Source organism: Triturus cristatus, chromosome 4_2 (assembly GCF_964204655.1).
Source record: "Triturus cristatus chromosome 4_2, aTriCri1.1, whole genome shotgun sequence".
NCBI lineage: Eukaryota > Metazoa > Chordata > Amphibia > Caudata > Salamandridae > Triturus > Triturus cristatus.
Window position 1 is genome coordinate 564,533,038 of NC_140586.1, and position 27,319 is coordinate 564,560,356.

The 27,319-nt window shown below is 44.8% G+C and overlaps 1 protein-coding gene across 1 annotated transcript in view; it reads right to left on the bottom strand.

Annotated features, from left to right (window-relative positions):
- Positions 1 to 24,978: 24,978 nt before the first annotated feature.
- Positions 24,979 to 27,319, bottom strand: part of WDR47 (WD repeat domain 47) — a 294,267-nt gene continuing 291,926 nt past the window's right edge. The window contains exon 15 of the mRNA XM_085602213.1: positions 24,979 to 26,370. Within this exon, the coding sequence (XP_085458339.1) occupies positions 26,228 to 26,370 (143 nt within the window). The 3' untranslated portion in view covers positions 24,979 to 26,227. The remainder of the gene's footprint in view (positions 26,371 to 27,319) is intronic.

Below are 27,319 nucleotides of genomic sequence, written 5' to 3' on the forward strand. Positions count from 1 at the left end.
GCCACATGGCGGTTCGAGGGCCTCTCCGGAGGATCCCGCCTTCTCGGGTCTCCAACAAATCGGCTTCCGTAGATGGCGCGGATGGAATGTTGTCTGAAGGCTGGTTTTCATTGCAGAGATTGGAGTACTCTGGGGGCTTTGATTTGCATCCTTTGCGCTAATTGTAATGTTTCTTAACCTCCTGTGTTGCCGTGCCTGCATACAACAAATTGGGCACGTGGGCCCTCAAAACCAATGGCCTTGTAATTCAGTTGGAGCGGTTACAACAGGTACCGTCTGCAGAATTCTTTTATTTACTTTTGCACTGAGATTTTGGCTGCTGTAAACAGCCACAATCTCCGTGTGAAAGTCTGTGGAAAAATGAGGAATGGGACCCAGGCTTCCATAGTCCCTTGGTATTTACTCATTTTTTTAATGGACCCTCAGGGTCATAATGGGCCGGATTCCCACATCTGTGGTTATCGTGTACCCCGATGTAGGCAAAATTCCAGCACTTATGGCATTATTTAGAGTTTGGTGGTTCTGGTACTGTCAAAACATGGTAGAACTTTCGACCACCATATTTAAATCACCATTGTCAAAAACGCACTAGTAATCTACCTTAGACAACATTCCATACGGCTTGTAGAGGATGAATGGAATCCCCTCAAATATCTTAGAATTAAAAGTTTCTTAGAATTGTATGTTAAGTCGCGGGTGGAAACAAGTCCACATTTGTGATGTCCACTTTTGGTGAGAGGCTCCTAACTTCTTCAAGAGCTTCTCGGTCATTTACCTTAGTAGGCTCTTTCGAAACGATTATCCTGTTTAAAGGAAACCAAAGGAAGTACTTAGCACTTGCCAGTTTTGCTTCTTCATTTTTTGCTTTTTGCTTGCGTGGAAGAAAATGGCAACACGCTGTGATGGCAGGGCTGCAAACACGTTTGAGGAGGTGTTCCCATTTCAAGAGCCAACCCCGTTTTCACACACAAACTTTTATTCGGCACAATAATAATCTTTTTGTGACAACACCTACTGAGTCTTAGGCACACCTCTGGCACACAGACACTTGTAAGCCAAAATGACGGTTCTTAGTACGGCCAGCACTACGTACCCGATGTAAAAGTTGGAAGCACATCTTTTCAAGTTTGGACTAATGTCTGTAGCATCCTACCCAGCCCGGTACCATGCAAATGAACACATGGAGCTCTGAAGTGCACGTCTCTATTCTTCAGAGTACAACCGTTAACTGCACGCACTGCATCATGAACGTTATGAACCACACCCAGACACACCTAAATTCTCATATGGAGTCCATGAGGGACAAGCTACTCATATTTACAGGACACTACATCTCCCCCGCTGTTAAATAAAAAGCACACAAATTACATATATACATCATAGTTCTTCAATGAGTAGTCGAGGTGCTTGAAACAGTCTTCAAGACCTAGACTTGTTAGGTTGATGAAGCGGGGCCTGCCTCAGGCACTTGGGATGCAGAGGTAGGTGTAGGAGGTGGCTCTACAGACTTTCAGATGGACAGATCTCACTTCTGATATCTGGAGCCAATGAACATCGAGGAAGGAGCTTGAAATACGACAAATCTCCTGTGATGAACTCTCGGGGACGTTGAACAGTCACCATATGCTCTTAGCTTGTCACAACCCTCCGGGGTTAAGCATCTCACGGAGCATCAGACTTGCATTTCGGTTTTTTCTTGACCAGGACCCGGTCTCTGTCCTTCAAAACCATGTCTCAGGCGCATCAGCATTTGTCAGCATAGGTCTTCATTTTGGACTTGTGCAAGGAATCCGTTGTATGGATCTAGTCCGCATCAGTCGACCTATGTGTGGTCCATTGCGGCCGTTTGGTTCCCATGGCTCTCCCAACCATCAAGTTAGCATGGCGTGCACCTGTAGATGAATGGGGAGTTGATCTGTAAGCGCGAAGGACTGAGCAAAGAGCAGATATGAGATCACTTCCTTCTAGCGCAGTGCGCTGAATTACTCTTTTCAGGGCGGCCATGAAACGTTAGACAACACAATTGGCCTGTGGCCAAAGAGAGGTACTCTTTTGATGTTTGGCATTCAAGTTAGTGAGAAAATCTTTAATTTCTCGGCTGTTGAACAGTGGGCCATTGTCATACTTGGGAACAGAGAGGACACCCTATGTTGCAAAAATGTCAATTAATGTCCCAATGACTTTGTAAGTACTCAACAACTACCATTAGATGATGTCCATTGTTAAGGGGTCCAGAGAAATCAACTGCAATCCTCTTCCACACCTGCTTTGGGAGGTCAGACATAACTAATGGATGGTGCATTGTTTTGGGTGACAGTTGCACAAATGACAGACCTATAATTCTCTTTCAACTCTTTCATCAAGGCGAGGAAACCACACTGGGACTCGAAGAGCTCTCTTGATGGAAACAATGGCCCTCATAGGTTAGTTCAAAGGCTTGTTGTTGCAGACTCTCTGGAATAACAATTCTAGAACCTCTTAATATAATGCCTTCTTCAGTGACAGAGTTCCTTGCTCACATTTATGTACTTTTGATATTCAAAGTCATCCGTAAGAGGTTGAGTGTGTTCCTTCCAGGATTTCTGGGCAATAATGTCTTTGAGAACACACAGATCTCTATCTGTATTGGTGGCAGCAAGAATATGTTCCCCCAAAAGAGCTGCAGGTATGCTTGACTTGACTATAAAGTTAACACAGGCCTCAGTCACTTTAGACATTGTACTGTTACATGGCTCTGGCACTCGGGAGAAGTAGTCAGCGGGAATTTGATCTTTCCCTGGCCTATGCACAATAGTGTAATCAGTCTGGCAATCACAACCCCCACCTCTCGATGCAAGGGGGCATCTTGGCCTTTGGATTCCCAAAAATGTTGAGCCACGCCTGGTGGTCAGTGACAAGGGTGAAGTGCTTGCCGTATAGAAACACATGGAAATGTTCAGAAGCCCACACTACAGCTAGAGTTTCTTTCTCAGGCTGGGGACAAGCACGTTCAGTCTGTGACAGACTCCTGCTCACATAAGCCACATGTGACTTTAAGCATTGTCGTGTCCACTCTGCTGGGCAAGGATCACACCCAACCACACTGGGCTGGCATCTACTACAATCTCAGTATCAAGTTTTGGATCAAAATAGGCCATTTAAGTAGCATTCTCAATTGCATGTTTGATTTTCCTAAAGCTTCTACCGCATTCAGGTGACCACTTGAACACAGCACTCTTTTTTGTCAAGTTTCTTAAAGGAGCACTGACTGTAGAAAAATCACGAATGTGTCTAGAACAGTAAAAGGCCATGCCAAGGAAGGATCATAGCATGGTCACAACGTGTGGTGAAGTAGTGGACAATAAGGCTTGTACCGTAGTTGGATCTGGTGCCATCCAATTTTCAGAGAAAATATGGCCAAAGTTTTGTTTTGTGAAACTCACACTTTTCTATGTCCAAAGTGAGCCCGGCATCAGCCAGCAAACGTCATACTTGTCTAAGGGCTTTGCCATGTTCCTTTCGAGTGGTCCCAAATACCAGTATATTATCACTGTAATTAAAACATGTGACAGGCTGCTTTATACGGCGAATGACATCCTGAAAAAGTTCTGCAGCTGACGACAACCCAAAGCCTAGTCTTTTATATCTGAACAAACCAATATTGGTCAAAAATGTGACAATGTACCCGCAATTTTCCTCTAGTTTGAGTTGATGATACCCCTTGTACAGATCAAGACAAGAAAGGACTTTGGCACCATTAAGCTGCATAATCATGTCTCCAATGTGTGGACCTGGATGTAGTTCCCTCTCAATTGCCTTGTTAGCTTGGCGCATTTCGACACGGATGCGCACAGCACCTCCACTGTCCTTTTTAGGCACTACCTCTATGGGTGAAATCCATGGTGTCAGACCAGGAGAGCCTTCGATGCAGGGGCGTTTTAAGACATGGGCAAAGAGGGCTCTGGCCCATGGTTCCCACCTTTCTAAGGCCCCAATCATTAAGCTTTTAGGACAGTCCCAAACAGTGGCATAATGCAAAAATGATGGAGTCCCTTGCACAATATGAAAAGGGGCTCCCAGGTCTCCAATATTGGATAAATATTCAAAGGATTTGCACTGAATGGGGGCCCTCCTGAAGGACTAGGGCCAACAAAAAAAGTTTTGTGGGCCAACAAAGAGAGTGGTCAAAGATCAGACCATAGTTGCTGAGGGCTTAAATGAGCTGTAAAAGTATAATAAATTTAGAGTTGTTCTGAGCAGGGGGCCCCAAAATATATGTGGCTCGGTCCCCCAAAATCCTAAAGATGTCCCTGGTTTATTGATATGCTTTAACAACATTTCCAGTTGCCGTTGAGCAACAGGATGAATGTCCTCATTGATATGAAGTTGCACTTTCATGGTCTCAAGCTTTCCTAGACCATGAAATAATGACGGGAACTGTCTTACTATGTCTGCATGTGCATTTACGTTCTAGTTGATGGAAATCAGACATGTCAGCAGCAGTACCGAAACTGAGTAAACATATACTTTAAGAATTACCTTGAAGAACATGTATCTGTGCTTGTACTTTAGTCTTCTTGTGTCGCATGGTGGCTACAAATGATCCTTGACTTTGCAGTGGCTTGGAGGCAGCCCATGTATAGACCTTTGCCTTCGAAGGTGGGAGACAGGCACTGGTGACAGTTCATGATGTTTATTGATGACCCACTGTTGATAATAAAAGGTATGGAACAACCATTTACCTTTAGTGTGATCTTGGGGCAATATCCAAAGGAATGTATTTGTTTCACATGCTGATCTCGCTTGGACTTCTCTGCATGAAACCAGACCCACGTGCTCACGTCGTTCACCAATCGTCATCATCATTGCACAGCCATCTTCTTCACTGTTGCTTGACAATGTCGGTGCGGAACCTTTGGAATATGGATTCGCTGAAAATCTACCTCGCTTTTTTCCACTTGCCTCAATTGATGTTGCTGCTTCTGGGCATGGCTATAGAGTTTCTGGAACTTTCTGGAGTCCATTTTCTCTTCTTGAAGTGACGCAGCCGGTTTCTCTTTCGCTTTGCAAACCATTACAAATTGTTTTTCATTCCCGCAGCCTTTGTATGTTTGTCCATTTACTTTCTGGCAGAAAGGAGAATCCACATCAGAAACCTAATTTCTTCTTCCACTGAGACATCACTTTGTAGCCCTCTGCCTTGCATCCCTGCTTATTTTTCATGTTAAACACCGATTCACTCGGCTACTCCAGCTTCTATATCGGCAGCTTGTCAATCTGCACATTCTTCTGCTCCCACAGCCATGAGCACTTTCTCCAGACTGAGTGCCTCGTGCATTATATGCCATCTGAACGAGTAAGAAAGGCAACTATTGATGACCCTGAGACCGATGGCTTCTTCATCATTGAATTAATTGAACTTGCAATGCTTGATGAGGACCTGAAGCCTTTCAGCAAACTCATTCATCGTTTCTCCAGCTTCCTGTCTGGTTTGACTAAAGATGTACCTTTCACAATTGATGTTCGGCATTGGATTGAACTCGATTCCTTCAGCTTGGAGTATTTTCTTTATTGCTTCTTTCACTCCGTCACCTGCAAGGTTCTTGAAGTATTTGATGATCTCTTTGTCATCTGTTTCGTCTAGCGCGTTGATGAAATTCTTTTTTTTTTGGCAGCATCGAATAGAGGCAGCGGTTTGCAGATGATAGCATCCTAACCACCTGTAAAATTTCCTGCTGTCAAGAGCCAGGCTCGCTCTGGTGCCGTCTGCTGCCGCTCGGACCTGCTTCAGTTATACCATCTCTAAGCCCCAGCAACAGGCTAGCATTAGGGTCGTCGCAGCCAATCTGATGTTATATGGCCGCTTTTTCCTCTTTGACAGTGAGGGACTGCTTTATTTCATGTGCATGTTTGTCACCGTTCTCAACCATCATCGTACCTGGTTTCCACTGCCTTTAGCATTTTCATGGCTCCTGGTGCTTCTGCGTTTGGCACACTTTTGCACCTGGGTATCGCTACCTTCTGTGCTTCTCTGTACCTGGTTGGTGCTTCCTTGAGCGCTATTGTGCCGTATGTAGGCTGGCTCTGTGTTATGTTGTGACACAGTACCTCTCCTTTCGGCCTTAATAGCAGGTCCTGGGCCGAATGTAATTGAACTTTGCATAGGGCCTACGCCTTCTTCAAAAACCTTGCACTGGCTGGAGTGGCGCTTTGACTCCATATATGGCAACTGTCGTCAGCTTCACTTCAACTGAGGCACACGTGGCATGCACAAGCTGTCTGCTGGACCTCAGCAAACTCTCAGGGAGAGCATTCTCATTACTTTGTGTTACAGATCCCCTAACTCGTCACCAGTTGCAGCATCCTCGACAGCCCGGTAGCATGCAAATAACCGTGCAACACATGGAGCCCTTGGAGTGAAACGGTTTACTGCATGCACTGCATCATGAACCCTTATTAACCTCTTCAGTGCCCATGACGAGATAGTCTCGTCATGGAGCACTGTCGCGCTGTCCCCATGACGAGACTATCTCGTCATGAACCCCACCCACTAATAAAACGCCCGGCACAGGAGGGGGAAAGGGCGTGGCACAGAAGGGGTTAACCACACCCAAAAGATTACATCATTCTCATAAAGAGTCCATCACGGACTAGAATGGTCCCTCTTTTCATATCTACCAGACACTACAATGTCCACATCTGTTCTATAAGTAATATTGTGCCAGGCACGGAGGGATTCATCCTTGTCTAACCTGTACTTTCCCTCTTTTCTGGCCACTGGTAAATATAGTTGGGTTAATATACCACGCAATAACCTTTCCTAAAAAAATATGTTTTATACCCTTTAAGGTCGTGGTACTCATAGTATGGCCCGTGATCCGCCTGCGGCCCGGCAGGCCTTCATTGGTGGCCCACGGACCTTGCCTTGCAGTTTCCACGTCCGGCAGTAAACACAGAAGATGACTGCAGGAGCATACGTAGTGAATACGTATTCACTACGTACTCTCCTGTGGCCATCTTCTGTGCTTACTGCCAGCCTCAGTGACGTCAGGGCACCTTCGGAAAGCTTCATAAAAAGCCCTTTAAAAGTCAGCTGTAAGCACTTTCACAGCTGACTTTTAAAAGGGCCTTTTGGGAAGCTTCCTAGTTTGGACAAAGACAGATAGAGGAGCAGAGACAGATAGAGGCGCAGAGACAGTTTCGCAGAGACAGATAGAGTCAGAGAGACAGATAGAGACAGGGACAGATATAGAGACAGGGACAGATATAGAGACAGGGACAGACAGAGACAGGGACAGACAGAGACAGGGACAGAGACAGGGGTAAACAGAGACAGGGACAGACAGAGACAGAGACAAACAGAGACAGGGACAGATAAGGGCATACGGAGATAGTGACAGGCAGACAGAGACAGTGACAGGCAGACAGAGACAGTGACAGGCAGACAGAGGCAGGGACAGACAGACAGATAGATAGAGACAGGTAGAGACAGGGACAGACAGAGACAGGGACAGACAGATAGAGACAGGGACAGACAGAGACAGACAGACAGACAGGGACAGATGAACAGGGACAGACAGAAACATAGACAGGGACAGACAGAAACATAGACAGATAGAGACACACAGATCGAGAGATAGAAAATAGAGATAAAATATAGAGAGATAGAAGAAAGAGGGACATAGAAGCTAGAGAGAGAGAGAGAGAGAGAGAGAGAGAGAGAGAGAGAGAGAGAGAGAGAGAGAGAGAGAGAGACAGAGAGAGAGATAGCTAGAGAGATAGCTAGAGAGAGATAGAGATAGCTAGAGACTGATAGAGACAGATAGCTAGAGAGAGATAGATAGCTAGAGAGAGAGAAAGATAGAGAGATAGAGATAGATAGATGTGTGTATGCTGGGTCTGGTGGCTCAGTGGACGATTGTGTCCGCTGCAGGGGCCTGTGTTCAACCTTATGGTCACAGGTTTTTTTTTGCTCTAGTCCCGCCCCCCTACTCCACTGACCCCGCCCCCACCGATGCGGCCCTCGGCCACCAACCACACTCTAAATTTGGCCCCTGTGAGAAAGTTTGTGAGTACCCATGCTTTAAGGCAAAGGGGGCTGTATCCATTGCTCGCAAGCACTTCCCAATTGTATTAATATGTTCTGTTTGAACAAGAGTAAGCATGTTCCTCCTTTGTTCTCCATCCACCTCCCCATTCTGACCTATGCACCTCCTCTCCATCCTTTATCTGTTTTAGTATGAAGTAACTTAGAACGTTACCATGTCTTACTCCTTTGTTAACATTCCACTCGGTTCTTCCATTTTTTTGCAGTTTGCGGCTATGAGGTTCTATCACTGCTTCATGCTCTGCCTCCTTGTTCTATGCCAATGTGCTGGCAGTCTGGATTTGGAACGTTGCGCTTGCCCCAAGAACACCTCTGCCCACTGAACAAAGGCATTTTGTAATGAGAGAAATGTATTTGCATGATTATGTGCAATTAACCATTTTAAAGAGTATGTGCTTGGAAGCAATGTATTGTGAAGATGCACATTAAACCACCTGTAAACAGTTTGTTTTCTGAAGAGGCACGCGAGCTTCAGGCCATATTGCACTTTTGTGTTCCAAACTGCAAGAGTACCACTCTGAAGCAGAATTTGTTCCAGGAAGGAAGAATAAAATAGCGGACTGTTTATCATGATTTCCAATACCATTTCTGGAGAACAATGACCATTCAAAGAAGACAAAGTCGAAGTGGTCACTGATGTTCACACTGTTGGAAATCAATCTTTTTGGATAGTCTCGGAGGATGAGTGGTTAAAAGCAGAAGAAAAAGACACTACATTATGTCAAGTAAGACATTGGTTTGAATGAAGGATGGCCTTGTGGCAAATCTTTACAGGGTCAACTGTGCTCATAATGTCAGATTGCACATGACCTTCAAAAGGAAGGGAATTTATTAACAAGAAATTATAAATGCACACCTCCATCTCACATCCCCAACAGTATACACCATGGTCACATGGGAATATACCCACAAATAACTTCTTCAAAAATACTTTTGGTGGCCAGACATAGAATGCCTGGGACACTATGTTCCTAACCGAAACCTGGTTGCGAGATAGTTCTAACCCACACATAGCATTAGCCATTCCAGCAGGCTATAGGATCTCTACAATAAATCGTGCCGATAATAGAGTTGGAGGGGGCCTCGCAATTATTAGGAGAGAAGACTGGGAGATCACATTCAAGGGAATTGATAATCTGGGGCAAATTGAGGCTATGTCATACTGCTTCCTGCCAAAGCATCCCCTATTGCAGGATTATTGGTCTATACACCCCCGAATGCCCCAGCGGCCCAGTTGTTGAAACTCTGACACCATTGCTGCTCTGTCACTGAAATACACCAATTTGACAGTTCTTGGTGATTTCAATGTCCATATGGACAAATCCAACTGCCCCTTAGCTGTGCAGCTGGAAGATACCCTAAAAGGGTTGAATCTGACGCAAAGGGTAACGGCACCTACACAAATGGCCAGCCACATGCTGGATTTACTTTTCACCAATGATCAGGCTTTACAGGTAGAGGACCCACTTTCTCTGACCTGGTCAGATCATTGCATGATTCCTTTTAGTATCTGTGGGTCTCCCCACAATGATTTGGAAAGAACCACCCTGGAAGTCAGGAGGAATTGGAGCAAGGTCTCCACTGAATCAACGGGCCTTTTACTACAGACCACTCTCCCCCTGCTCACTGGAGACCTCAGTCAGGATGCACTAACCTTTAACCAGTGGGTCATGTGAGCTCTGGATAAAACCGCCCCAATGAAAAATAGGAAGCTTGCTAGGAGCAAACCGGTTTACGGATGTGCTCCGGCTGGAGAAGTGTCTATGCAAGAGGTTGGAGCGTGCTTGGGCAGTGTTTTTTGAAGTTAAAGGCTCTCTGGAGGTTTCTTCACTATCTTCCTATGGACTGCAGGAAGACTGTGGTGCACGCATTGGTCACCTCCCAACTTGACTATGCGAACAGTCTTTACATGGGACTTCCGGAGTACTTACTCAGAAGACTGCAGATTATTCAGAACGCAGCAGCCAGGCTTGTGCGGAAAGTGCCAATGCGTCACCACATAACCCCCATCTGATCAGTCTTCCCTGGTTACCAGTGAAAAGAAGAGTAGAGTACAAAGCCCTTACTTTGGCTCACAGAGCAATGAACAACATTGGTCGGCAATATCTGAGGCGAAGATTTGTAAAATACAGCAACAAGAGAGCACTCAGATCTAACTTCTGACTCAGAAAGAACTTTCTGGTCATCCCACGGTTCGCAAAGGCCAGGACTGGAGGCAGTTCCTTCTCAGGTAAAACTGCCACTCTGTGGAATACCATGCCGGAACACCCAAGGAAGATCTACTCTGAACAAACATCAAGGAGAGCATTGAAAACATGGCTCTTTGGTCCTCCCTAACTCATCACCACCGGTTTTCTATGCCTATGTCAAATAGCACTACTAGAGCCGGGACACCTCCGTAGGAAGTAGCCACGCCCTTTATAAGCTACCTATTATTATTATTAAAGCCACCACCAAAACATTGTTGTAATTTCTTCTGGAAGCCTTCAGTAAAATTTCCAAAATCTACTGTTGTAGACAATAGATATCATCAGTCATAAAGAATTGTTTATATAAATTCCATACAAAACACATCACCACAGCCATATACAATCCTCAATGTAATGGCCAAGTTTAAATGTTTAACAGAAACCTTGAAAATAATGTTAAATTAGTGTTGCTGATAAATGATCCTTGAATCAGCACTATTAGAGAAAGAATATGGGCATATATGATAAGTGAACAAAATTATAAAGAGTTCCAGTGAGGCACTCTTTAAGGTACACTATATCACTATACAGACGTGTCACTTCTCTCTCAATTTACCCATCACAAAAGGATAACATTTAACATATTTCAGTAGGAAGAATAGAAGAGGAGTACAAGGAAAGGTTTTGAGACAGGAGATACTCTGAAAATATCATCTCTGAATCTGCTGATCATATTCATAACAAAAGCAGAGTGAAACTCTTCGCACAATCTGATAGCATCAACCACTCAAGATTGACATTTGTATCCAAATTTTCCACGAGTAGCACAGCCATACAGACTATCATCAATAAATGGTGAGAGAAGATTGAAAAAGATTTTAAAAACCTTTTTAAGTGTCAAGCACTCGGAAAATATGAAATAACCTATTACCAGCAACAACAACAAAGAAATCACATTCTAGCCAAGAAAAAAACAGGCACACACCAATGTTGGATCTGTGTGCATTGTAATTATGTCATTGTGGGAAAATAGTGTTACTCACCCACACAAAGGTTACAAGATTGCTATAAGGAATTATGCAACCCGTGACAGCAAAAATCGTAACTATTTGCTGAAATGTTCTTGTCGTTTGTAATATGTTGGAAAGATTGAGCTAAAGGCAAACATTAGGATATCAGAGAATAAAAGCATTAGAAATAACAACAAATCTAGTGTGGCTGTGAATTGGAATGAGAATAAACAACAGATAAGACAACTTAATTTTCAGGTGTTGGAAATTGTGGAACAAGAAGCAGGATTGAATAGCAACAAACAACTTCTGCACATAGAGATTTTGTGGGCAATTTGTTGAAGATGCAACAACCGAAAGGCATGAACAATTGAATAGAAATACCATGCTTACTGTGAAGCCAACAACATCAGTTATGAACATGCTAGTAGTTTTCCACATGAAGAGACCCAAAACCTGAAGGAATCTTTCTTTCATGTTATATGATTGTAATGTAAATTGTTTCTTATTTATTGTTGATATATGCTTGTTCAACACTGCTTATGTAATCAGTATATTGTACTGAACACAATGTTTCTACATTGAATACTTTCATTACGAGTGACTGAGGAGGCTATGATCAGTACAGTTACAAGTACGCAGTGTTCTATAAGACATGAATGGGAATTATTATTTAATATGCTAGCCATAGCAAACAAATGGAAAGTTGGGCACATCAAAGAGGTTCATCATACACATTTTGACGATTGGCACAGGTGTTAGCTGGCACATCTATTTTAATGCCATCAAGAGTGTCTATATCTCACTTGTATGAACACCCTTCAAGATGCACCATTTCCCCATCTTTCAGTGGGAGTCTGAGATTTTCTGTAACATTATATCAAGCTTTACAGATAGCAGTTCAAGCTTTCCCCACCTCCGTAGGTTTACATTTGGTAATTGAGGCAGACTTGATAACTTGTTGGAAAGAGCTTCCACGGTTACTCTCTCCTAGACGACCGTCTATAAAATAAATACACAATTTAGACATAATCATTATACAGGTAATCCTCCATCCTACATTAGTGTTCATTTATATAATTTGATTTACTCCAGGAGGCAAGGAGATTTATTTGATTTCATATAACTAACACAGATTTGATTGTGATGTATCCAAACCCAATTTCCATGGAAGGAATGCCAACTTCACATGGGAAGCATTACAAGGTGAGAGGGAATTGACATTCGACTGGTTTGCAACTCATTCAATGTGATATTTAGAATGGGAATAGTTTTTTGGTCGGATAGCCTATCAATTAACACACTTGACTTTGTTTCTATATAGAGTGTTACCTGTTCACCAGCTTTATATATGTTCCGTCTTTGGGGTACCCTATTGTCAATTTTGGCCCATAAGGCACAATATAGTTGCAGCTACACTTAATCAATTAATCAATCAGGGTATTGTAAAGCGCGCTACTCACCCGTGAGGGTCTTAAGGTAATGGGGGCGGGGTGTGCCACTCCGTTCAGCCGAAGAGCCAGGTCTTGAGGGTCTTTCTGAAGGTATCCAGGGAGGGGCGCTTCTGATGTCTACCTATAGCTCATTCCAGGTCTTGGCTGCGATGTGGGAGAAAGATCTTCCGCCTGATCTGGTTCTGCGGATCCGTGGGGTTTCAGCCAGTGCAAGAATGCAGGATCGCAGGTTTCTGTTGGGCATGTGAAAGTTTATTCTGTCGTTGAGGTATTTGGGTCCATTGTTGTGCAGGCACTTGTAGGCATGAGCGAGGATCTTGAAGGTGACTCTTTTCTCCAGGCGGAGCCAGTGGAGTCCCTGCAGGTGTTGGCTGATGTGTTCGTGCCGGGGGATGGCGAGGACGAGTCTGGTGACGGTGTTCTGTATTGTTTGCAGTTTGCGGAGCAGGGACTTGTTGATGCTGGCGTAGAGTGCGTTGCCATAGTCGAGTTTGCTGGTGATGAGTGTGTGGGTGACTGTTTTCCTCGATTCGGAGGAGATCCATTTGAAGGTCTTTCAGAGGACGCGGAGGGTGTTGAAACAGCTGGAGGTGACGGCATTGACCTGTCGGTTCATGGTGAGTGATGAGTCGAGTATGATGCCGAGATTCTTGGCTTGGTCTGAGGGGGTAGGTGGGCTTCTGAGGGCAGTGGACCACCAGGTGTTGTCCCATGCTGAAGGGGTTCATCCGAGGACTTCTGTTTTTTCTGCGTTGAGTTTTAGGCAGCTGTTGGTCATCCAGACTGCCACTTCTTGCATTCCTCTCTGGAAGTTGAGTTTTGCGGTGGTGGGGTCTTTGGTGAGGGAGAGGGCTTGACAGCTGTTCAGTACAAAAGTTATCTTGAATGGAGCAATGTTGCAGGGTATTTTCTAAATTCTGTTTTTAATGCAGTTCATGGTTATTTTAATGATCTCGATCACAATGATCTTCTTTCATATAGCATTTTGCTGCATTTGATAATAATGGACTTCTAATTTTATTCATAGTGAATTTTCCCCTTGAAGTACCCATAGGCCCAAAATGCATTAGGGTTGTTAAAAGCACACCTGTAATCAGTACATTAATTGAAAACAAAAGTTTACATGGGTGAACATTTATCAAAGATCACTGAGGATTTAAGTGACCTTTTTAGAACATTGTAAATATCTTGTATGCATGATAAATAATTAAAATAATCAACAAAAACTACAAAAGGAATTATGTATGATTGAATACTGACAGAAAACATTGGATGTGCGGATGATTAATGGTTTGGGTTATGACAAGCAATACACACGATTGTGCAGCATGGGACAATTTCTGCATTGGGAATAGCTACCGAATGTCAAATATGGGATATGTCCACATGCTGTAATGGGAGTCAGACCAATTTTTATTATTGAAGGTTAGGAATACTGCATCTTAAGTTTGTCCTTTGAGGTTGGAAAATCAACTGCCAGATGCATCAAAAGTCAACTATGGTGTTTTGAAGAATAAAACTCAAGAAAAACAGGGAAAGTTCAAAGAATACACAAGGAAACACAAAACCATGAACTCAGGGATTCAGAACCCGAATTTTAGGATCCATTGAAAAAGGGCCTTAGTACAGTTACACTCATTTCCTCAGGGGATCCATTTTGCATTTGACGTTGCGGGGCTCCTGGCCAGAGTTTCACCATTTTATTACTCAAGTTGCCCACCAAGAGCCACCTTAATGCATTCATTTCAACCAGCTTTTCCATCTCTTCACCCCGGTGTATTTATATATTTTTATAGAGTGGCTCCAAAGGGGGAATTGCATCAAATTTTGTTAAAAAGAAGTGAGAATTTGATTACAGAGACCACTCTGCAAACCACTAAGCTGCCAGACTTACAACACAGAGACCCAATGCGGCTATTCCCAGTCCAGACAACACACTTTGACCGGCTCACACTCTAAAATACTGTGCTCGTTACCGAGTTTCAGAGTATTACAGATGTTCCAACAGCAAGATAAGAATTCAGAAACATTCAGTGCCTTACATTCAGGTATCAGGAGCTTTATGATCTTCCCTATCTAATCTTCACGCCTCACACATCCATGCATTTGTCAGATTATTGTCCAAACTCAGCACGGCTTGTGGTTGTACTGTCCCCATCCCACAATGCACAACACATTTTGTGTATTAAAACATCAGTTTCATGTGGTTCCCAGCAGTTGCCCACTCAAGGACTGGTGTAAGACATTATGTCCATTGTTTCTCCTATTTAGCTGTGCCACCACTGAACTGGTTCAGTGCAAAGAGTTAGCACTTCAAGTGATAGTTGTACTTCAAGTGACAGGCCTCTTCTTGGCACTGCCCAACAAGAGGCTTTCTGCAGGCGGATTGCTTAATGTACTGTAAAACACAAACAGGCAGAACTGTCTTCTAGAAAAGCAAAATACATGTTTGCCGATTTACAGACATAGTATTCCCATTGTAGTCCAACTCATTACACAAGAATGGATGGAACATAATTAGTATGTCTCTCAAATCAATACTAGAAGTACCCACTGCCACACTGCACCCGAAGACCCGCGACCTGCCTAATGACAGGTGGTAATCTAACCATAGGCCTCCACAGACCTTACATACTAACTATGTCTACATTACCTTCTACCTCTAACTTCAAGATGGAGGGCAGTTACGGTCCTCTCAGCATCAAATTTATTTAATTCATGACCCCATATGATATCATATACCAATGTATTTCCTAGCCTCTCATTTTCAACGGGACAGGCTTCTATGCAAGGACCTGTGAAAACCTGCTCGCAACTGAATGGCACAAATACATGCCAAACAAACCTGCTTAAATAACCACTGAATCGTAACCATACACGCCTAGCAGGATCAAAGAGCTCTGTCACCAGTTGCTGACCACCACATAGTCCTCCCTGCAGGTCCCAAATAGTCACATACTCTGAGGACTGACATCATAGAATGACAATAACACAGTCAATCTTTGCAACTCTCTTAGCAATCGAATAACGGAGGTCTGTAATGCCGTCTTTCTGGGCAGACGACTTATCCTCCCCCTCATTCTTTACACCTGTTACCTCTTGAGGATTCATAAGATCACTGACTGGGCGACCACCTGCCACAGGCAGCATAGGAAATCGGATTGAGAACATAAAAGATGAACTGCCAACACAATAAAGGAACCTGCCAAGCTAATCAGAGTGGCCAGCACAACACATATTATAAAAAATACGTGTCCCTTGCACTTCCTTATCTAGCATACCACTAAGCGTGCACCCCATAACACAATACACGCACCTGAGTGGTCATTACACAAAAGAGGGAAACACTTTCCATACAAGCTCAAATCAAACACAACACTCTTCCTGCCACACAGTTCAGCATGTTACTCGCCTGGACACGTGCGTGCTTCAGTGGGCCAGCATAAGGGTAGAAGTGTTATACAAATACCATAGTGTACAATTCAACTGTGGCATTTCCCAGCGTTCATCTCTTGGACCACTACAATTGAACATCTAGGTACAACCACCAACAGGACTTATAAACTAATCTCTGACCTATCAATTGCATACTGATAACTCACACTTCTGATGGTCGAAATGGAGAATTAATTGAGAGAGGCAATCTATTTTCCAACTGGATGACCAATCTGCAAACATAAATTGAGCGGAGTATGATAATGAAAGTAGTAGATCTGAAAGCATACCTTTTTGTTGTAACAAAGTGTGAGAAACCTTGGTGTTTGAATGGATCCGAGACTCGTTCAACAAGTAAATCAACAAAGTGGTCAAACCCCGCAACCACCATTATCAGCCGGCACAGAATATTTCACCATTTATGGGATTTAAGGAATGCTTCAGCCTGCCAATGGTAATTACATACTCCAGGATTGATTTCTATGTTTCATTGAATGTTGGCCTGCACATGCCATATTGTGTCCCAAATCACGCAGTGGGAGCAATCTTTTAAATTGAAATCGGAGGACCATGTTTCCATCAGCATGGCTCGCCTTCACTGGTTGCTAGACAAAGATAAATGTAAGGCCCAGCTTTGGTCAATCACCTTTAAGGCAGCTTATGGACAAAGGCTTAAATATTTTAAGAGAGATGTTACTATACCTAGATACAAAGTCTGAAAATGCTTCCACCACTTACCCTCCAAGACAGCGTTTCCCAAAACATACTGGTGGGACGGCAGCCAATTAATGGTAAGAAAGAGCAATAAATACTGATGCTTTTACATTTTATATTTATCTTGCCACATGCCAGGCTATGTCTTATGCCAAATTGCTGCTTATTATTTTAACACGAGGATTGGAGTATATTTCTCTGACTGCAAAGTGAAATACGTTTTTTAAGTGAACTATGTGACAATCTTGCTGGGGCACAGGAAGTGTGAAAGGAAAGGCTGTAGGATGTAACACAATTTAAATACCTGTAAATGAACTGTACACCTATTTCAGAATATATCAGCAATTAGGAAACAAAAAATGAAGCACTTTTTGTGTAATTGTGTGATGGAATCAAAGAATTTAATAGGAACAAAACGCATCAAGCCACTTTTCTTTAGTGTTGCCGAACGATAATTATTTAGTGAAACCAGATTTTCATACATGATCATTTGTGTGCAAGATAGTTTTAACAGTAAAACTGTAAGTCTGTCCAAATTAAGTAGCATTATCAGTGGTAAATGTCCTGTCTGTAAAGTACAGTGGGCTACTGCATAAAGTTTTAGTAATATATTTGTGACCATGCGCTCCACAATGTACCACCAGCTACATACTATGCCCTTACCATGATCCTACTGAATACATTTGCTACACTTTCTGTGAGACTAGGATTGTTCACAATTCCCATGACTTAAGTGATGTAACACCGATGTCAGCACCATCACTCTGAAAATTGTTACATCATCACTGGTGCAGAGGTGCTGAACTATGTCACTAAGTCCAGTTTTACAACAAACCCTCACAAGTATTCTCCAGCAAGAATCTGTGAGCACATTCCAGTATTTCATGCTGCTGTTTTTTTTATCTCACAAAGCCATTTCAACAAAGAATGTGCTCACTATAAGTGATCATACACAATCATCCCAATTTTACATGACTTTCACACATAAATTTAGAAAATTATATGAGGCCTAATGGCCAGAGCTGCCGGCTTTGGATCTGGGGAACCAGGTGATAGTCCTGGCATTGGTTTTGGATACACCACTTAATCTTCTGTGTTTAACTAGTGGACGAGTTACTTACCTTCGTGAACAATGTATCTGGTAGAGACACAGTCTAGCCGCAGATTCCTTAACTTAGAATATCCCCAGGCGTCACACTAGATAAGGAAAGATTTCCACAGCAGCACCTCCGCCAAGGGGGGGAAGCCGCATGGCTCCGCCCTGACGTCGTCCACAGACGTGACGTCAGCGGAGCCATATAAGGCCCTCCTGGCACGCTGACGTCAGTTTTCATCGGAGAAACTTTTCCTGGCCACAACGCGGAGCCACAAACAAAAACTGTGAGAGTATGGGAACATTGTGCGAAAAAATGAAAAAGAAAAGAATTTGAATGGTGAGACAGCACTACACGGGACAGTGTCAGGCACCGTATACTGAAAATTAGTGAAGGGAAAGCAACCCTGCAAAAGCGAAGGCGAACCCTCCCCGGAGACAGAAGAAGATGTGAAAAAACACCATGGCAGACGACAAAGTCTGCAACCATAATATACAACTGTGAAGGGCAACGAGTCCAAAACAGAAGAGCAGTGGCAATCCACCACAAGTCGGCACCAGAAAGGGACGCCGTATCCCTTGTAAGAGACCTATAGACTGAGGCAGTGCCAATAGACTTCAAACCAATGGACCGCCAGGGAGGTAAAAGACCCCAAGGCAATTGTGGAAAAAAAAAGGGGGGGGGGGGGACATGAGTAGATCCCACACTGGACAACCCAGGTCGTAGGGATGTAAAAGGGCACATGACACATGAGTATACCACCCAAAAATGAGAATGGGTGTAGCAGCAAGCAAAACAGAATGAAGCATCCTGTAGAAGAGTGAAAGATGTCACCCCGCAAAAAATACTAAGCCACCGGGCAGCGAATGCAGAAAACCCAACCTGAAAAGGTCCTCGCCGAACAGGGAGGATGGGTAGGCGTTAAGGAATCTGCGGCTAGACTGTGTCTCTACCAGATACATCGTTACCGAAGGTAAGTAACTCGTCCATCTGATAGAGACATCTAGCCGCAGATTCCTTAACTTAGAATAGATACCAAAGCCATACCCATAGAGGAGGCGGGTCTGCGACTGAACCCCACCATGTTCCAGAGAGAACTCAACCGTCAACAAGGTGACGAAACACAGTGGGGACAGCAATGCCAGCGCAGCCAACCCCAGACCACGAAGCTCTGAAAAGAGCGGAAAACAATGGGAGGCAAAGGCACCACAAGCCGTCAAGGAACAGCACAAAAACCCCTGTGTGTATACCGGGGTTGAGAGAAAGAAGCACAGAGCTAGAAAGGCCGGTGCGGAAGTGAGAGTTCATGGCTCCGTAAAGAAGAGGAACTGAACCTAGAGCCCGATGGATCTGCAGGATCCGATGTACCGACAGGAAGGACAAAACAGCATGACATAGTCAGCGCATACCGGACAAGTATACACAACCGTGGAGAAAAGCACTGTTGAATCTGCACCAGCTAAGATATGTGGGGCAGCAATGGCAGGATGCCGACCCATTTCCAGAAGTGGGGATATTACCAGAAACACAAGCCACTCCAGTATGCAGTCGATCCTTCACAAGAAATGAGAGAGGGCAGACGACAACAAGCAGAAGCACCCAGCACACGACCACAGTAAGACTGGTACTTATGTGGAAGTCAGGAATACTAATAAGCATACAGTGTGGACGCCAGAACCACACCAAGCATAGGGAATCCCCCCTGTAGGGTAGCATGAGCAGCCCAGAAACACCCAAGAGGTCGCACCATGAGCAGACCGGGGCGAAGACCAGGGACACGGCAGCAAGGAATGTTGCCTGCGTGACTCCGCTGAGGGAGAGCAGGTATATATTAAGGAAGACACACATCTAAAAAGGATGTGTTGGAGAAAACAAGACAAGGGTACGCTAGAAGTACCAACAGTGTCGGAGAAGCAGAGTTGGGCAGGACAAAGTCCAGATCTGTAAGCGAGATCAGCCACCCGTCCGGGAGGAGCCACGGTCCCCCGCTATATAGACGAGGTGATGGAGCAGGACACGAAAGTGGAAACAGTCAGGACTAATGGAATTGCCTAGGGATGTACAGACAACACTAGCCAAAAGCGAGCATCCTGAAGAGAACACTGCCCCTGAGAGTGTTACAGCAGGAACCCAAAGTAGAACCGTGGAATTACTGCGCAGAAAGCAGCAGGGAAATAGGAAAAACTCCTGTTCGAGAAGTGCCCAGAAAATGAAGGCACAAGGCAGTGTACAGCATAGATGTATGTGGCGAAGATTCCACCGTCTACAGACAAGCCCAGACAGGGCCGAAGTACGAGAAAGCACTACCCATCCCGGAGAGTGGAGGGTAGAACCAGTCACCGCAGAAGCATGCACCCCATGATAGCGAACATTGCAGGGTGCACTCACACTACGCGAAAACATGAAGAGTTGGCCGCGCAGTGGCTCCATCTTTGCGGTATACGATGGCAGGGCGTCAGCCGTGGAAGAACTGTGCCAGAACGAACAGAACAAGGGTCCCAAGGGACAGTGGCTGGCGAAAAGAAAAGCAGCCAACATGGACAAAGAGGAATACAGCGAAGCTGAAAAACGCCCCTGGGAAAGGCAGGCGAGGCAGAGCCTCACGGTAGGGGACCCCTACTGATGCTACGAAGTACTACGGACAACCGTAGAACCCAACTTTAACTGAAAGCGCAATAGAGCGACACCAACGTGTGGGTCGCATAACAGCTGAAGGAGAGGACAGACTGATCCACAGAAGAATCTCTGTTAGGAAGATTCCACAGGAGCATACCAAGCCTTCCTTGTAGGAAGGTAGCAACACAATAGCCAGCAAACACCCCACATAGGGTAAGTCTTAACCCCGGCAAGGGGGGTCCGCTTGAGTTAAGCACATCGACAGAGGATTAAAAGAAAAGCAGAACCAGCTGACCAGCTGTACTGAACAAAGGCAAACATGGCGGAGGATCCACCTAGACAATCTGGGTATTACAGCATGAACCCAGGGTCCCAAATAAATAAGGCTACGCTGCCTATGTATACGAAAAAGCCACACAAAGTCATACAATGTATGAAAAAGATAAGGGTCCGAGAATCACGGGAGGCCAGACATGAGGTGGGAGACCGCTGAATCAGCGTGACAATCAAAAAGGTCCACGCCATTGATTGGCAGATCCCAAAGAGCGTCCAGAACATTGTCGGGAAAACGACTATCACGCAGCCATGCCTGGCGGCGCAAAGCCACCGACTGGGCCATTGTACTACCCACAGAGTCTGTAGCGTCCAGGGCCGATCGAAGGGAAAATTGTGCCATTCCCCGTCCATCAAGAAGAAGGTGGTGCAAGTCAGCCTGGGGCCCTTCTGGGAGAGAAGGAAGAAGGAGCTCAACCAAGTCCCAAAGGGAAAAAGAAAGCACGTGCGAACACGCAAGAGGTGTTCAAGGCACGGATGCTCGCACTGGTGGAGGCAAAAATGTGGCAACCACATGTCTCCAGCCAGCGAGACTCCCTAGTGGGAGGTAACAACGGCACAGCGGAAGAAGGCTGCAAGGCAAAAGCAGCCTGGACAACCAGACCTTGAGCTCTAGGGTGAAGGGACAAGCAAACAGGATCGCTTGGGGCCGCACGATGCCGGCGAGCAATGGCCCGATCAACAGGGTCATCAGAGGAGGACCGTGCCCAGGTACCAAGCAGGATGTCAAACAAAGATCCACCAAGGGGCAGCAAAGGTTCCACGTCCACAGACTAAATGTGGAGGAGATCCAGTATAGGATCAGAGGGCACGGAAAGCACAGGGGGCTGCAACTGAAGAATATCTGCAGCCCTGCGAACTGCCCTTGCAAAAGCCGCACTAGCCTCTGTCGCTATTCTTGGGGCGACAATAAACCATCTGTCGGGGACGGTTGGAGGCTAACTCGTCCACTAGATAGTAAAGGGGGAGGAGCCTGAGGTTGATCTGAAGGCCATGAAATGCTAGGCACCTGCACCAAGGGGCACTCCAACGACCCAGAGCACAGTGAGCCCAGAGGAATTTCATCCTCCTGTAACAGAGGAGCCGTAGGGGCCGGCGTCGACCGATGCCGAGACGGCGCCGTATCGACATCGAGAACCTCCAGAGGGGCCTCGATCTGGGCACTGACCGACGGCGACTCAACCTTCACCTGCGAGGAGGTAAGAGGCCGACAGGGCGTCAAACTCGGTGCCGCAGCCGAAGTCAGTGCAGGAAGCCGCACAGGGCTATGCGGAGACTGAACGGGTGGGTTGGACGGACGACTGGGATGCCCCTCCGGGCTGTGTCCCAACGTCTTATCGACTCCGGAGTCGATGCACACAGCAGGCGCCGAGGACGAATTCACCGGCGAAGACCCGACATGAGTGCCTTCCTCCTCTGTGGGACCCGAAGGCGCACCAGGGAAAGGGAGTGACACGAAGAATGACTGGAGAGCTCTTGAATAGGCCTCCATTTGGGTCCTTGTTGCTCAGATACCCGGAAAGGGTGGATATGGAAGTGACGACTCCTGGGCGCATGTGCCTGGCAAGGACCGAGAGCAGCGGGCCCCAGCGTCACGTTTACGGGAGGGTGACCTCCTTAACTTATGCTTGCGCTTACCTGTCTTCGAACGACGTCCGCAGGAACGACCCCGTGAGCGGGCCCGATCCCGAGAGGTAGAGCAGCGGCGCGAAGGCACAGGACCGGACATCCGGGCGGCCAGCAGCTTCATACGACGCTCCCTGAGGGACTTAGGTTTCATCTGTTGACAGGCGTCGCACTCTTCTGAGTCATGGTGCACTCCCAGGCACCACATACATATTGCGTGCGGTTCCGTGACAGACATTTGTCGGGCACAAGTCTTGCACGCTTTAAAGCCCAAAGGCAGCGCACACTGTTCCAGGACGCCGAAGGCATCATGAAGGCCTCAAAAACAGGCCAAGGAACTGCTGGTTTTCCTAGACCCGCATTGGGACGCGGAAAAGAAGAAAACTGATGTCAGCGTGCCAGGAGGGACTTGTATGGCTCTGCTGACATCACGTCCGTGGACGACGTCAGGGCGGAGTCGTACGGCGCTGCCCCCAGTGCGCAGAGTTGCTGCTGCGGAAAGTTTTCCGGATCCAGTGTGACGCCTGGTGATACTCTAAGTTAAGGAATCTGCAGCTAGATGTCTCTATCAGATATGAACCTGACCTTATGTAATGTGCTCTGGTGTTCATGTAAAGTGCTCCAATGCACTTGAGCAGTGCTCGTGCTATATAAAAATGCAAGGAAAAAAAAATACACAATATACATATATAAATATATATATATATGTATATATATATATATACACACACACACACACACTGAAAAAAACAAAGGTTGAAAGAATGCTATAGTTAGGCGAAAATGTCAGTTAAAGCATGCCCTTTTAAAAGTACAAAACCACTTGAATTCAAGTTATAGTTATCTCAAGTAACTATAACTGGTGGCCTAAGGAACTACACCTCCCGCTCCCGCCATGCACAGTTTTGTCATCAATTTTGTCAATTGCATATGTTGCAGTGATATTATCAATGCTATCATATAACATGCCATGAGTGATGTAATATGTGGGGTAGTTTGCAGTGTACAAGTTATAGTTACCTTAGGGCACGCTTATTTATTTATTCATTTTTTTGCCACAGATTTGCGTATCGTCTGCAAATTAACCGCAAAACAAAACATTTTTTTAAAAATTGAAAAAAAGTTTCTGGCCCCAAGGGGAAACCCTCTGGCTCTCGCTTTACGATTCACACCTAAACTTTCTAGGAAGGAGCAGAGTTATTAGGAAAACAAAAAAGGCTTTTCCCATGAAAACGCAGACTTAACTATAAGTATCCAGTGGAAGAAGCCTTGTTGTTTTAGCGGACAGATGCCATAGCCCATTACCCTACTCTTAGAAGTGTTCCTGCTCCAGTGCAGTTCACCATCTGCCACTTTTACTGTCAATATCTTGACCACAGTTCGATCAAGACATGTGGAATCGAACCTGGGTCACACTAGGCTTTACAGTGGCTATGCACAACATTGCGAGAAAATGGAGGGCAGATTCTGCGTCAACATTGAGAGACTGAAAAACCGACATGGAAGCAGGCTGAGAGAGTGGTGTATGAGGGAAGAGGCCGCCTAGAAAAATGGACCAAACTATGGGGGAAGTGGAATTCAGCTAGGGGGCTGCTCTGTCTGCCCGTTAATACCAATTCCCCACTTGAAGAGGATTAAGAGCACAACACAGTGTAAATAAATGGTAGAATTCGATCAATGAGATTGGTGGTGAACTATATGATATGAGGCCAATGTGATAGTCCTGTTGTATAATTGTCGTGCTACCTATGAACATGTACCAATTCACTACTTGATTTTGTATCTGAATGCAACAATAAAAAGTTATAACAAAAAAAAAAAAAAGACATGTGGAATCAGTTCCTTCAAAGCCTGAGACAGATATATAACCATCACGGTTTAGAGAGAGGTGAAGACGTTTCTTTAGAAGGCAATCACCCACCAGGTTAGTTCTCGCCACACGGGTGGTATTTTCTCCATTGGTTATTATAGAGGTGGATGATGAGAAGCCTTGCACTTGCGCAACTAAGTTAATCCTGGGCAGTATCTGACAAAAACTGATATAACATTATATAGGGTGTGTATTTAAATATTATGCCATGTAACCATTAATTACATTTTACTACAAAAACGGGATCCCTTGCACTTTATTGTTTTTGCTTCTTTGTTCTCTATCCTCCTCTTCTATCCTTTGATTCCTCATCATCCCCCTTTTCTCTTTCCCGTCCTCTTAACCTCGTTGCACATCGCCGTCCATTGGTTGTAGGTGAGTAAATTGGGGTTTTTGTGCTAAATGTTTTTTTGTTTTGTTGTTTTTTTAATCGATTTAATCCTAAAAACAGGATCCTAGATAGCGAGGTCACAACACATCTAATAAAACATCATTTACAACCGTCAAAACTAAACAACAAGTTTAGAAAATAAAGTCAATCATTTATAATGTAAATTGTCAGGTTTTTATTGAGAGCACAGTTACAATTTTATCATGACCTTTTCCATCTTTTTTTTTTTACGTTAGTTAAAATGCTTTATGTGGTGGACATACAAAATAATCACTAGAAACACATAAGGTCTTGCATATGGCAAATAAATAATATTACCTAGTCTTTATTTGTGGTTTTAAATTAAAACTAAAGAATCTGTACAGTAAGAAAATATAACAATACATGACCAGAATATACTAGTCTCTGAAAACAGAACGAGATTCTGGCTTGCACGGAAATTAAAGTGCAAGAATAAAAATCCAAATAAACCTTTGCACCGGGGTACGCAAGCTGTTTGCATATTGTAGTGTCATCATGCAGACATACTATTTGAAGCCATGCTCTAGTCCCATAAAAATGGCACCCACATTCTTTTGCCTTACTTACGGAAAACTTCCTCTTACCTCTCTGTCCTTTCAAAAATTGATTTCTTAGCCACTTGCGACGTGCTACACTTTTGCATTTACAGAGCGACGCTGTTGCATTCAAAGAAGGAAGATTTTAACGCACAATTGCTGATCATTTAAGCTTTAGTGTCTGAAGAAAACCATGCATTATGAAGCAATTCCATTAACCTTTGTCCCCAGTGCAATAGGTCCAGAAAATAATAACACTGTATTATGAGGCTATAAAACAAAAGTGCTTAAATGGTTTCCTTTAACTCCGTCATTCATTTTTTTAAATTATATGCTGTATTCCTTTGGGATAGAACAGTGGAAAAGGAACTGATAATTGTTGACCTGTTTGAAAATTGATGCATTTGAAACAAATGTGAACATGGGAGAGCGCAAACTTAATTCTGCCCTAGCTGACACGTTAGTAAATTGTACACCGATATCCTGTAAAGTCTTTTTCTGTTTTATGTTGATAAAAAAAGCTGTAATACAGGGGAAGTCGAGATCAAGGAATGCATTAATACTAAAATGTAAACACGTCATCCAGCTGGCTTGGAGTGCACATATACATAAAACAGGAGCTTTCCAATCGCTGTTGGCAACACAATAACAAAATGTCACAGAGCGGGGGACCACATGGAAGACTGGTAGCACTGGAAAGGAACACTAGCCACGACAAAGTCCTAGCGATGAGTGGGGGCCTCCTGTCGCACAGCGCTCTTCTCCTGGCCAAAAGCAGCAGTTTGCATGTCCACACTTACAAAATTGTAGGTTTCTCATTCTCAACACCTAAGGCCCTTGGCTCTTTTCAGTCTATGGGGTGTAAGACCAGAGGGTTACAGTTCTATCGGCAGAAGACGACAAGAAGGAAAGATCCTGTGTGTGCCATCTGCACTGGATTACTTTGTCTTTGTGCTCCCCAACCTCCATAACCGGAAGCTGCTTTGTCAGGTCCCCTGGAAGAGATGGGTGACACATTAGTGATCTTACAGGCAATGGAAGCATTCAGAGGACTACAGGATGAAGTAAAAGTTAGAACTTAGAAGACAGGCAAATGCATACACCGAGATTCACTACAACAGGCACATGTTTTCTGCTACATTCACTGAACTCAAAAACAACACATAGGGCCTGATCACGATGCGGGCAGGAAGGGCTCCGACCATTGGTCTGAGCTCTCCTACCGGCATCGTAATCACCGATTCGGAATCCCTTCCGACCGAGCCATTTCGATGGGCTCGGTCGGAAGGGAATCCAAATTAGTCTTCTGAATGGCTTACAATGGGCTCGGAAAGCCCGTCCACCATTCCGAAGGCCAACAGTCATCGCCCGGCTGGCTTTTTCCAGCCGAGGGGTTACGATGGCAGTGTCCCACTGCCTTTTTGGCTGGCCTTTCCAGCACAAAAGGCATTGGGCATCTGCTTTGGGGGCCCCAGCAGGCAACCTAGGGGGCACCTATAATGCCCCCACGTTGATCCCTGCACCCGGTAGCAGGCACCTTGCACCCTGCACCCCTGCTCTTTGCTATGAGAGCATGCATTCAGTTCAGAATGCATGCTCTCAAAGCAAATATCCTAATTCCTGGGCTGGAACCGACAACTGGAGGTTGTTCGGTTCCAGTTCCAGTTCCAGAATGATGCCGGACGGACTGGGGTCTGTCCAGCATCGTAATCGCCCCTTAAGGAGTAAACAAATTGAGGAGTTAAAGAGCGGCATTGGACAGAGTATGGTAGCATCCCTTATTGCCATAAGGATAGTGGCCCTGCTTCTAATAAACATGGAATTCCAGTGAATACATTCAGATTTAAGTTGCCACATTTTGTTTTCACAACCTTTTAGCAACCGTGAACACTAATCTTAATTTCCGGTTGCCACAGAGCTCAAACAAGTTTACCTTGTTTATAG